Below are 13,879 nucleotides of genomic sequence, written 5' to 3' on the forward strand. Positions count from 1 at the left end.
TTTGGTGCTGATAAGATTCCATCCAGGGTGTGGGATAGGGAATAAAAAAATTAGACATCCTTGCATGAAGGCACTTTGGAGAGTCTTGCATGATTTTAGAACATCTCAACAGCATTGTTCTATGAAGAAAGTGTTTAAAAATAGGTCTTTCTAGACCAGAAAAAGACAACTGAGACAACACTGTAACAACTTTTCATGTATTTTTAGAAAATGTCACTTGTTTCTGTCAGCTGTCAAAGCAAAGGATAAAAGGTCAACTCTCCCAAAAAGATATTTGAAAAACTTCTTTTTAGGTTGGAGAACATGAAAAGGGACATCTAGACATCTCTGTTGCTCAGCCAAAGTAAACATATATATCAGCTATACCTAGAACAGTCTAGTCTTAAGGTCTCATCAGGAGAGGAGAGTGGGATTGGTAAATTCTTAGTGTCTGGCCTAGCTTTTATTTTTCTTTGTTAAATTCAGCAGCAGAACACATTAAGTCTACAAAAAGTGGCAAAACATTAAGTGTTGTAATGTAAACTTGCTTATTAAAAACTGTACAGTGCTTTAGGAGCAGTGGGAAGGAGAAAGGGAAGTTCACTGTCAATTCAGCAATTGTCAAAGTTCTGACTGGGAATCATGCCAACTTCTATTTCTGCCTTAACTGTATTCCTGGTGAGTTAAAACTACCTATGTGGTTAAATTAGATACATGTAGCTTTACCCCTGTATTGATCAGGGCATAGGCATGTTGCAGTTTCAAGGTCATCTTTTTCTTGCAGTTTTAGCTATTTGCAAAGTCACCTTCTGAAAATAACATCTATTGCATTACAGAAAGAGAAGACAGGAATGTTTTATTAAAAGCAGAATGGGTATATTAAGTTAGAAAGATGAAGCACATGGTAACAGTTTAGGTGATACAGTTCTCTTAAAAATGGTACAAAGTGGAAAACTTGTTTCCAAGCCCTTACATCTGATGCTTTTTTTACTTTCTCAATAATGCAAGTGTTAGGAAGTTTTTTAGCAGTCTGGTTTTAGAAGTCTTTTCCAGTATGTTTTCTGTTCATCAATGAAACTCCATTCAGGTTCTTTTACAGTGATTTTGTATGTATTCCACTTCATTTTGAATTAATGCTCAATTGATGACTTAAATTTTATGGAGGCTAATTCAGCAGAAGCACTTATTCCAATGATGTTCCAGTTGCAGAAAAAAAGAGTAAAGTTCTCCAAATAAAGCAGGTTCAAGGGCTGCTACAGAATAGGAAGCTTTTGTAAAAATGTGTATGATACTGTTCTCATAGTCTTCTTTATAAAAAGACGAGAATACTAAATTGCAGTTGCAGATAACGTTTGACTCTTAATAAAATATTTTTTAAAATATGCCTGCTTTCCTTAAAGTGACGATTTTAAAGCAAAATAAAATCCTTCCAATTTTTGTTCAAGTGTAGAAACTTTGCACAGTTGGGGTTAACTGCACTGTAGTTGATTAAGCTATTGCTTTTCTCTTGCTTGTAAAAAAAAATCTGTTATGCTCTCTATATTAAATACTCTTTTGCAGTAACTGATTTGTGCCTAGTAATATGGTAGTATTCAGGGTTTATTTGTCATTGTTGTTTTATTGTTTGCTTGTTGCAGGTTTTTTTAGCATAGCATTCCCAAGATTAAATATTTTCATCAGGTCAGTCTGTTTTTAGAAAACAACACTATTGTGTTAATATTCTCACAACTTGTTCTTTCACTTCTATATCGGGGTGATGCAGCAAAAACGCCAGTTTCTGAGCAAATGGGGCAGAGTCTCTGCAGAGTGTAAAGAAAATCGAGTCTTCACTGTATTGGTCCTCAGTTACGGTGCCATCTTCATTGTTCATGTTCTTTTTCAAGTTTGCTGCAAATGCCAGGGCTCTGAGCAGAATATCTCTGTTTATACAGTTGTCAAAAAGTAATAGCAATGATGGCACCTAGGACATTCAAGAAATATTCCATACTTAATCACCAGCAGTAAGTACATGTAACCAAATCTAACTTAAGAAAATGAAAAAAAAATTTGCACCTAAACCAGAAACTTTGTATGTTGTGAAAGCATGTCAGAAACTTGCACAGTATGCACATACTTCCTCTTTAGAAAAGACTGGCTTGTGCATCAACATCCTAATAAATACTTTGTATTTTCAATCTCCAAAATGTGGCTGGCTGGAAAATTGCTATTTGGAAGAGAGGGTCTGCTTTCCTTCTCAGTAATGTTGATTTTGCTCTCTGCAGCAATCTGAATATTTTTATGTTAGCACTTCTGATAAACGAGAAAAGGATGCACTTTTAACAGAACTGAATATTTAGCTACCCTGATCTTGTTTGGATACTGAAAAGACAGTAGTATCTAGACTAGCTCTGCTGACAGCAGATAGCTCACAAATAAAGGCCACTGCATGTTTTAAGAAAGTTACTTTGGGGAAGAGGATGCAGCACCATTCCAACCCTGACTCTTTGTTTTGGTGTGAGGGAATGAAACTGAAACAAACCTGTGTGCCAAGGCCAGCACAGCAAATGTCCCAAAGTTCTCCAAGAAGATGTAAGTAGATGCACAGGGAAAGTTCACTTAGAGACAATAATTTTATGACTGCATTTGAGTAAAGGGGTGGGGATTTCAGTGGAATTTGGTTGGTTTTGGTACAGTATATTGACTGTAGAAACACCTATTGAGAAGGATCATTTACACTACTGGTTCTATTTGATGTCTGCTCCTGGTCTTCAATCCATATACTGACTGTGTGCCTGGAAATGAGGTTTCGGGTTCCTTATACATATTACAAACTGAAGTTCTTGGTACTACCCCTTTGGTGGAAAGGCTTGTGCAAGTTATCATTGATTATCAGTAATGGTGCACCAGAAGTACAACCCACTGTCTCCAAGGCCGTAGGGCCCTGTGCCTGTCCCTCTGCAAGTACAGCATCTGTGTTACACTACCCTCTGGAAGAAAGGCAGCCTGTGAAAGAATGTGCACTTCTAACAACTGCTTTTAACCAAGTACTGCCTAGAATGTTACTCTGGAATTGCATATATATTTCTAATACATTAAAATTCTTCTAGTGCATGCATATATCTAAACAGGTACACGTGTATATATTCTAAAAATAAAATGAAGCAGCAAGAACCTTACTTGAGCTCTGAGAAGATGTCTTGTTATGGCTGGATTTGCAGATAAGTTCACAAGTACTTTCAAAACTTGAATCTGAAATGAGGAGCATACAAGTTCATTACAAGCTCCAAAACAGTAAGTACAGCAGTAATAGGAATCAATAACGTCAGTGTTGACTTGTACAGGAAAAGGTAGAATGGGTCAACTAACACCCTGAGTTGTGCACTTCTTTGGTATAGGGGAAAACCAAGGTATAGACATGTTAGAAGCAAATTCAGTTCAACTTTAACATCAAAATAAGGCAAAATCTATAAACAACTCCCAGTAGGCAAACTGCAGAATATTTTTAAAATACAGAGAGGATGGTTAAGTACTATATTTAAAATGACCAGAAGCATATACAAATGTACCTTTGTACTTTCTTGGACCTTGTGACACTAGTCTTTAAATAAACAGTGAGGAAAGGCCAAGTTCCTTATTGTACTTCAGTAAAATAGGTGTGCTATGTTTAGTGGAAATCTGTGTTTTGGAAAACTGGCTTTGATCTGAGAGCAACCATGTACACTGATGGTACCACAACATCTTGAATAAATGCTGTTTGGTCCCTGACTGAAGCTCTTGTTTCAATATTACAGTAATTCACAAGTAAGCACGATTTCCCACTGCAGTCACTAGGGTTGCAAGAGGTGTAATAGGCATAAGGGAACAGAAGTTCATAACTTAGGATCACTGCTCAGCATGTTTCCCTAGAGATTCATGCATCAGTGAACCCTTTCACATGCAGATTCTCTTTGCTCTGTGGTGCAGAGCAGGAGAGAATTCTAGAGTTGTTATAGCAAAGGCACAGGACACCCTGCATCCTGCACTGCTTTAGTAGAGCTCAAGCCCAATGGTTCCACTACCAGGATTCCCTTCCCTCCCCCCTTTTTGAATTTATATTGTGAAAGTAATATAGATCCATATTTTAGTGCACAAAATCTGTATCTGCTATCATTCATGAATATTTGGGTTTGTTTTTCCTTAGCACAGTCTCAACTGTTTTACAAAAACAGTAAAAAAGAAGGCAAGTAAAGCAGCTTCATAAATGGCTTGTAACAATAACACCTCTCAGTACCTGTGTCCTTTCGGTTCCTTCTGAAAGCAAATGAAGAAAGCATGGAATTGAGTTTATCATCTTCTGATGGTAGTCATTGGTAACAGACATGTTTGTCAGCAGCCTGAGTCCAGCTAGCTGCAGATCAGAGTTGAGGGGAGCTGTATCAATGATCCTACAAACTTGTGTAATATATACCTGGGGAAAAGGGGAAGGAGGTGCAGAAAAGACAGTTTTTGATACAAGCATATTTTCTGTTCACAAATAGTATCCATGGCCTAATTACAGTTGCATAAATACCTCCTGAATATTGCTGGCTGAATACATAGCATAGTGAAGGATCTTGGAAACAAGTAGTTTTTAGGTTTAAATACATTCAAATGTTCTGTTGGCACGACAGAAGCAGACAGAGCCTACTAACCTTTCTGAAGCATAAATTGCTCTGAAAACCTAAATTGCTTTCACTCCATATCAGAAGTGGCACAGCTGCTTTAAGGAGTTATTTTAAAAAAATCACTTATAGCAACTAATATCTTCAATGTTGAGCACAAGCTAAGGACAAGCCTTGGAATGAAATCCTTTCTTCCAATCATGTGGCTCATTTACTGAAGCACTGTAGGAACAGTGATGACAAGTGACATTAACAACTATTTTTACCAAATTTTCTTTTGGATGACAATATACAATAAATCTCAGAGTCCTAACTAAGAAAAAAGTTACTTTGCCTTTACCAAAGGAGTTATTTTCTACCTATACAAATATTGGCAAGCACTATGTCTATAAAATGTATGTAATAAAAGTTGTCCATTGCTAAAGATCCTGCAAACTACCACATACAATCACACTGCCTTTTTATCAAGCTACTGAAAAAAAAACAGTGAAAGTCTTCAAATCTGCCTCAGCTCTCTGCCTGGACACTTCTTGATCTATTGATTAATCTGATAATGACAAAAAGTAGGGTTTTTTCTTGATTCTTAGTCCTTTTATTTCCACAGCATCCACTACATTTACCAGTGGAACTTGGCATTCATGTATACACACTGTTCTTTAAAGATGAAAGTATCACCTGAAAAATTGGTCTCACACAAACCCAGGGGCTCAATTACTGTTTTCTTCTCCCTTGCCTGAGTCCTGCCAAGTTCAGTCTGCAATCCATTGTATTAAACAACCACTGCTGCTGTACTTGGGATGTTTGGAAATCATCTTGCCTCACATAATTCCACTATAAACGTAGCAGCACAATCTCTGTTTAATAACATTTGGTGAAAGCTGAACACAAGCTGCCTAGTTTCCTATCTTTTAAAATAAAAGTAAGTGCCAGTGAAGGAATTAATTTCTAAGTTATCTTTTCACTCTTGGGATGCACAGATCATCCAATCTGCTGACTCGTATGCCTCTCATCAAAACATTTTGGCATCCTGGCTTGTCTTTAACAAACATGCAGAAGGTTCTGTACTATCTCCTGTGCCTTGGTTACTTTGGTTTTTCCTTTTAAGAAACTTACCTGTATCTTTTCCTGATTTCTAATATTCATACTCAAATTATTAAGCGCATTTAGTGCTTTTTCTTTAACTTTGGGAATGCAATCAGAGAGCATCCCTCCAATAACAGAAAGGCCATCCAAACTTCGGATTATATCCTGAAATATAAAAGATATTTAATACAGTTTTTAAAACTTTAAATGCTGAAGGCTTTTCTCAAAGTTTCCATTTTAAAAAAATTAAATGTGTGAATGAAGACTTCCAGAACAGACTGGTGGTCTGTTTAAAGAGAGACGGTTGGCAGATACTGTTTTATTGCCTCCCCTGAAATTAAGAATGGTCCTGCTTAGGGACAAAGTATTATTTGATGTTACTAGACAATGGCACAACGCCTTTACTTTTAAAATCTGGCCTGCAAAACATGCTTAAAGCATTTTAGATTATAAAGAATCAAAGAAAGTTATTGCATAATGACTTTATAGAACAGCTGAGCCAGGTCACAGTACCTAAAAGTCTTGACTGAAAAGAACAGAATTTCAAGATGCAGCTTCATATTATGATAGAAGTTCTGAAACTTTTTCCTTTCCATTACACTTGATTTGATTACTATTTTAATCTTTCTCACTTAGACTCTAACTGTCACTGAAAAAAAATGTACTGTTTTCAAGAAAATGAAGAATGGGCCAATGAGCCTTGGGCTTCAGTTACAATCTGTTCTATCAGATTTATATTAAGAAAACAGTTTTGAGAAGCCAAAATAGACAGCTGTCATAAGTACCATACAAAAAGGATAAAATAAAAAAAAATAAGAGTGGGACCTTGGAGGTTAAACTTTTACAAAGACATGAAAATCTGCATCCAGCTCAAAGTTTTTCTGCATCCTACGTCCAGTTGATTGGAAGATACCTGGATAGTTGGAAAATTGCTAATATGTAAACAGCATAAAACTTTGTGAGAATAAAAAATTAGTTTATCTCAGTAAATTGCAGATGTGAAACTGAAAGCGCTTAACCTCCAATTCAACCCTTTCACTAACATTACATAACTGTAAGCAAAAAAAAAAAGTATATTTACAGCACTTTCAAAATAGAGCTCTGTAAGGACTTTCGGTTGTCCAAACATTATGCTTTGATGAATTCTGTGAAGCTGGTAAATTATATTATTTGGGCTAGCAGAAATTAAGGCATAGACATAAAATGGATTTTAGAGCACAAGCTATCGTAGCTTTCTGTCCTGCATCACTTCAGCAAAACAGCACCTCTCATCTGCCAGACTGGCTGGCATTAGACATGTTGTTTTCTACAGAACAATACTTACTTGATTTACAGAGAAGGCAGCACTGTTGCTGAGAGTGATTAAAGCTTGCTCTTGAATTAATGGATCATCTGTGGCCTGGAGCAAATGAATCAGTTTCTGTAGAGCATCCACATCCATGCCATGGGTTGACACTGGAGGACTGCTGTCTGTCAGTGTTCAAAAATTAAATACTTGATACCAAGTTTGAGACATTTCACTTAGTTACCCTTAGCGTTTTTTACAAAGCTGAAATTTAGCTCTCAGTTGCAGGACACATTGTTCTAGGTTTGATTGTACCCAAGCAGAACGTCATGGTAAAAAGACTGTTTTACAACAGCAAGCTTTCCATCCTTTTTCACTGAGTCGTCTAATTACCTATTTTCAAAGTAGAGAATAAAAGGAACGCACAATTAGAGCCTGAGGTACGTTATTCTCTGACTGATGAACAGCAAACCTCCCATTAAAAATTATTAGGAATATTCACCAAACATGTTTGGGGGTTTTTTTTCCTAGTGGCCTATGAAATGAAATGTGGAAATCTGTCTGGGCACTGTAGGAAAACAAAACTTCTGATTTGCAGACTACTACTACCAGAAATTATAATAATGACAATTTTGCTAGTACCCTGAGGTCCTTTGACAAAGTAACAGCTGCAATGTTAAGAATACTGCTGGTCATGGCATCACTTAAACAACTGAGGAAGCCTGTTTCTGAGTCAGGAAGATGTTATGGAACACCTGGCTTTCATAAGAGGGTGACACAAATGCCATCAAAGGCCATTTTCACTCAGTAGGAGGCAGAACTATTTAGCTAAGCTGAAGAGCCTGGAGACCTGATTTATGACTGCTGGACTAGTCATAGCTGGCTTGAGACGACACCTGAGAAGCTAACCGGTCCTTCAAATTCCACAGATCTGCTGCCACCATCTCACCAGGCAAACACCACAGTATTCTTCGGGGGTTTAAAAAAAAAAAAAAAAGAGGTCAAAGATAATGATGATAATCCAAGAGCTCACTTCAAAAACAAAATCGGTTTTCACTCTCATCCTCGTCTAAACACTTTAACTTTGAATTATAGGGGGAACACAAATAACTTTAATAACGTAACAACAAATCAGCTCATTAAGTAAATACAGTGATCAGACGCACGCTTTAGGGGACTTGAAAAAAAAACCAAAACAAAACCCAACACAAATTAGACTTTTCTAAAAATAAGCTACGCTCCGGAGTCCTCCAAAGCGCCGCACGGCTCTCGGAGGGCCGGCGAGCAGCACTGAGGCACCGCCTCCCGCAGGGCGCGGATCCGCCCCCGAGCCGCAGCCGCAGGCTGGGAACCCCCCGGGCCCCGCGGAGCCTCCACCGCCCCCACCGCACACCGCGGGGAGAGGAGGGGACTGCCTGTCCTGCCCCGCCCTACCCTGCCCTGCTCCGCCCCTCACCTGCCGGCGGCCCCCGGGCGGCCCCCGCCCGCCGCCCGCCCGCCGTCAGCCGCCACAGGCAGTAGCAGGCGCCGGCCCCGAGCAGCGCGGCCGCCGCCGCCCTCAGCGCCGCGCCCCGCGGCTCCCCCATCGCCCGGGCCGCGGCTGCGCCGCCCGCGGAAGACACCGCCCCATCCGGCGGCGCTCCACCGTCCCTCGTCCCCCGGGCAGCCGGGCGATGTGCCCCGGATCTGCCCTTCTCTTCCCCTGGGCGGCCGGGGGGATGCTGAGCCGGCAGCTCCGCGTGCGGGACGCGGAGGAGGCTCGGCCCTCACAACGCTGCGATGCAGCTTTTGTTTCAGAGGAAGGAATTACCCGCGCCCCCAGGCCGGCCCGAGGCAAGGGCGGTCCTGCGCCATGGCAGCCCCGCGGGGGCACATCGTCCCCAGAGGTGGGGCAGTCAGCCCCCTCCGCCGCCTCTGGACCCCACCACCCGCTAGTTGTCCAGCCTGGTCCCCCATGGAGCCAGTGGGACCGGAGGGAGGCGCCCGCCCCGCCTTCCCCATGGAGGGTCCCCTTGGCCCCTCAGCGCTGGCCAGCGCATCTCGCACCCCTTAACACCGCCCTCTGCTGGCCTAGGGCGTGTTTTTGTTCTGCTTCTTTTGTCAACAGCCTGCCTCGAACAATTTATGAGAACTTTAAAAATAGAAACAAGATGGAGCAAGGCCGTTCTGCTTTTTGGTACGTGTTTAAACGTATTAAACGAGGACTGAAATTAAGGCAAACCCAGTGAAGTGCATTGGTATGCTTAAGTTCTTCAGTGTTAATTACAGAAGCACCTCTAGGTTTCAAGCAGATAATTCCCTCCTCTTTGAGTGCTGTGGGTGCAATCCATGGTTTTTGATGACCTGTCAAAGATAAAGGTGAGGCTGGACCACGCTTCAGGTACTGGTGGCTTAGGTATTTTTGTTGGCACAGGAGTAAATAACCTTCCACGAAATGTTAGAAACTGGCACAACATGAAGGACTGTGGGGGAAACAGAGTTGATGGATTTGCCCTTGGGATTCTTAACGTGATTCTCTATTCCGTTGGTTTCCTCCTCATTTGACACGTTAATCTCTGTTTCCAAATCTGCAGCAGCTGTTTTTCAGTTTCCTTCAAACAAAGAAAAGCACAACGCACAAGTACAAGATTAAGAGACATCCTGATACTTTTAAGTTACCAAAATAGACCTCATTTGCAAGCAGCTATTACAGCCAAGATTTCCATGGAAACATTAATAAAGAAATCTTGAGCCAATTAGAATAATTAGAGAGCAGTACTACCATGCAGACCGAGTACCTCTCCTGAGAGTCTGTCTCTAGATAATTCTTGTTTTTTAAGCACAGAAAAACAAAATATATGTTTGCATGAGGTGTAGTTCCTGATTCAGCACTTCAAAAATAGCTCGTCTACCTTTCCAAGCAAAAGTTATAGCTAGTATAGCTATATACAGCATTATAGCTATTATAGCTATTCACAGCATTATAGCAGCAGTGGCATTAAGTTAATGAACTAAAAATGAAAGAGTTAAGGATAAGATTTGAGATTCTTAAAAGAAAGAACCAGTTAAAAATTACCCTGTGTAAAATATTTTTATCTTTTTTTTTTCCTTGTTTCTTAGAGGTTGATGCTTGCTGGTATCCAGCCATGTTTCTAGTTTATTTTTATTATATTTTAATTTTTTTAGGAAGTTACAGTATGCATGGTGTGAAGATAAATGAGATGATACTGGTCCTTGTATTAAGGAACATCAAAGCCGAGATGAGACCTTGGAACATTTATACGCATATTCTCAAAATTAAGGATATAGAGTTCTAAGATGGCCATTTGCTTAAGTCTTTTTATGAGGAGGTTGTGGTTTGGACTTGGTCCAAACACAATTGGAGTCCAAGTAGTCTTGTCCAAATAATTTAGGATTCCCTGCTGCATCTGATCATTTCCTTCCTGCCTTTCAGTTCTCCTCCAAAGTTACTTTTAAACAGTATTCATTAGAAGTCAGGCAAACTGTAATCCTGCAAACACTCTGTGTACAACAACCTTCACTGTTGTAAGTAGCTGTATTCTTAAAATGTTAGAATTAAATATGGATGCAGAGTTTTTTATTTTCTTCTGTGTGATCCAAATTAATTTTGCCATGAAGCGTGTAAATGGCTAAAGTGGTAGGAAGAAGAATGGGTGAGAAATATTGATGATGGACTCCTTCACATTGTTGAGAGCCTTGTAGAAGTCTGATAGAAATAGCCAGACTTGTACAGGCATAATTGTTTGGCATAATGGATATAGTTGTTTACAATTTTACATGTTGTCCAAGCAACACTGAAGAGTGCCTGAATGAGGATTGCAAGACCAGGTGTTAAAATTCCTTCCTTTATTAAGTAATTAACATTCTAAAATGTTAAACAAAGGAATTGCAATCCAGTATATGGCTGTATAGTTTGGATTTCTTGTGTTGGAGACCTTTCAGAACATCAAAAGGAGAAGTTGTCTGTGTTTGTTTGAAAAAGGAGGAAAATAAAGGTAAAAAAATCTTGAATAAAAAAATGGCATAGGTGTAACAGACACGTCGTGGCTTAATCCAGCAGAGGGAGTAGCTGACCAACACTGGGATTGGCTTTGGGAAATCTGTCTATAGGAAAATTTGTGATGAAAGCCATTCAACTGTCCATTATTTAAAAAGATATTACATGTCAAGAACTAAAATGATAAGGGATGGATTTATAGTATTTTCTTAATATAGTCAACCATCAAGATATACCTTGCAAATTATGTTTTTGTTGAGAACATTGAAGAGATGTTTAAGCTGGAATCAGTGTGTTGGTTAGTGTTGTAAATATTCAAGGTGTCTGAACTGAAGACAGTGGCCTTTCACTTTGTCTGTGCATAAATGAATAATTTTCTTCACCTTTTCATATTGGTCTTAACTTAGGTGCATAGAATCATAGAATGGTTTGGGTTAGAAGAAACCTTCAAAGATCATCTAGTCCAACCACCTCGCTGTGGGCAGGAACACCTTTCACTCCATCAGTTTGCTCAAAGTCCCATCCAGCCTGATTTTGAACACTTCCAGTAACAGGGCATCCACAACTTCTGTCCTCCCACCATACTTCCTGAAAATGATTCAAGCACATGCTCCAAATTAATTTAGTAATAGCAAGAGGCCATGTCTTGAAAGGGAATTAGTATTGCATGTCATGTTTTGAAATTTTTACCAGGCACAAGAATTTCCGGTTAATAGTTTCCTTTAAATATTCACTTAAATAACTGCAGTTTGTCCATATACTTTAGGCAATCAATATACTTTGGATTTTCTTGCTGTATGTGAGCTTGAAGTCCAAAAGTAAACCTTGAAGACAGCTAAAGGACAAATGAGAAAAATGGTTCATTGGTTATTTTGCTTACTAAAAGATAATGCAAAGTTGTATGATAAAACAACCCTGAAAAGCAAATATTTTTTAAGCCACATTTTGTTTTCAATGCTGGTTCAATTTTTGTCCAGCTTCCCCTTCAACATACTCTTTACTACACAGTATTAAACTTGTATTAAATTCTGGTTTTCATTAAGTAAATAAAATGATCTAATTTTCTATATATTTTTTCTTTAACACATGTTAAAAGCAACGAAATTCTTAGTAGGAATTGTTAAAGAAATGCCACATATTTTATTACTATCCTAAACCCAGTGCTTTGAAGTCTAGCAATTGAAATATGATAAATGCAATATTACCTTTAAAAATTGAATGAAAGGGAAGGCAAGTGATAAAAAGAAATGCCTCTATTTTGCAGTATTTTAAAAGATCCTGGTAAATTTCTGTTTATTTTAACTAGTTTCATAACTAGATGCTACTTTGCTATTAATACTAAGGTGTTAATTTGCAGTTTCTTTTTGCAGGTGCTGCTTTGTGATGTATTTGTTGCACATCCAGAAGATCCACTTACATTTTTAGAAGAAAAAGAAAAAAGCCAAAGTGGAAGGTGGCTCTAGCATAAGACCATTATTATGTCCAAATATTAAGAGTTATTATGCAGAAGTGGAACATGTGGGTGCAGATTCACAAGGAAAAAAAGACATGTAAGTCTATATAGCTGCTCTGCATAAGAAAAAAATACATATTATATAATAGAAAATTATGATGTATAAATTAAATATAGCTGGTCCAATAATTTATGCATCTCTCTTTTTGCAGGATGCCATTCATTAGTTGAGCTGTGGCAACTTCTTGTCATGAGTGCCAGGAGAGGCAGGTCCCTGTATTCTTTGCTAGGACAGATGGTGCTGGTACTCTTCTCTGAAGACTGAGCAGTGATGCTAATGCAAAACTGGCTTGGGAGGTGTTAGGGAAATGGAGTGTATGTATGTCAGAAATACAGGGTGAAATAAGTTGGGATGCTTTTTCTAGGAAGTGAAGAGTACAGTGATAGGGATAAAACACGAGGGATCACAGACTTGTAGTCCTAGCTTCAGTTAGAGGGAATGCATGATGAGAGGTGGAGGTGGAGTAAAGATCAAAAAAAAAAAGGTCAGAAGACAGGTTGGTATCTTAAAATACTTAAAATTTTAGTCTGACTAGATTGAGTTCACTAAAGATGTCCTGTTTCTGGAGAGTATCAGGGCATTCTTAGGGAATAATAGTCTTAAATTGTTTTCATTCTTAATAGCAGTTGCAATGATTGGTTTGACTTCCATAATTAGATTAGAATGCATATAACCGAATCATTTTTTAATTGTGTATGTTTGTATTGTGTACAATTCTGTAGACATTTTTGGTGCAAAAAGTCACCTAAAAGATAGGTATCTGGTGTAATTCAGCATGCCCTGGGATATCTTGGGCAAGGCTAAACCAGATAGGCCTCCATCTTAAAGTTCAAGCAATGCATGAATCCCTTGCCAGTATTTTCTGGATATCTTGATAATATGGGGCAGATGAGATGGCATCGATTAATTTTAAAATGCAGAATCAAACAATCAATCATTATAATACATAATAAGCCTAATGGCTCAGAAGAACTCACGTTGCTAAAAAAGAGCAAATCAATTTTTAGGATACAGAGGGTTAGGAACTGCTATCAACCAGAAGACAACAGCAATAGTGCAGGGTTTTGGGGAGGGGTACATGGAAGCATTCAGGGCTGGGGAGCACCTTCTGTAGGATCTCTTTCAAGACACACAAAAGAGAACAGGCTGAGCCAGCTGTGCTGAAAGTATTTTTGCAAGTATTTTGTCTGTGTGTGATAAATCATGCAAGTTAATATGTTTGTGGGCTGGAAATTAGGTCTGTGGAACTTTGGGGCAAGCTAGAAAAAAATGGCTTTATTTATGTGTAAAGTACAGAGGGAACAAAAATTATTACAGAAAAGCAGAAAGCCTAATGAAGTGCTTCCATTTTGAATTTGAAAAGATTGCAGCTCCCTTGATCCGGAGAGAATTACAAATCTGT

At 38.9% G+C, this 13,879-nt stretch overlaps 2 protein-coding genes across 2 annotated transcripts in view; one reads left to right on the forward strand and one right to left on the reverse strand.

Annotated features, from left to right (window-relative positions):
* Nucleotides 1-60: 60 nt before the first annotated feature.
* Nucleotides 61-8,552, reverse strand: ARMC10 (armadillo repeat containing 10). The gene is made up of 6 exons (XM_027679405.1): nt 8,423-8,552; nt 7,006-7,151; nt 5,712-5,846; nt 4,229-4,405; nt 3,136-3,207; nt 61-1,939 (listed from the first exon to the last, which is right to left on the reverse strand). Exons 1-6 carry the CDS (start codon nt 8,550-8,552, stop codon nt 1,685-1,687), a joined length of 915 nt encoding a protein of 304 aa, XP_027535206.1. The 3' UTR covers nt 61-1,684.
* Nucleotides 8,553-8,639: 87 nt separating this feature from the next.
* FBXL13 (F-box and leucine rich repeat protein 13) overlaps nt 8,640-13,879 on the forward strand; it is a 64,120-nt gene continuing 58,880 nt past the window's right edge. Inside the window, 2 exon segments of the mRNA XM_027679595.1 lie at nt 8,640-9,181; nt 12,368-12,513. Coding sequence (XP_027535396.1) covers nt 8,640-9,181; nt 12,368-12,513 — 688 coding nt within the window.

Source organism: Neopelma chrysocephalum, unplaced genomic scaffold (genome assembly GCF_003984885.1).
Source record: "Neopelma chrysocephalum unplaced genomic scaffold, ASM398488v2 Primary Assembly neopelma1_45, whole genome shotgun sequence".
Taxonomy (NCBI): domain Eukaryota; kingdom Metazoa; phylum Chordata; class Aves; order Passeriformes; family Pipridae; genus Neopelma; species Neopelma chrysocephalum.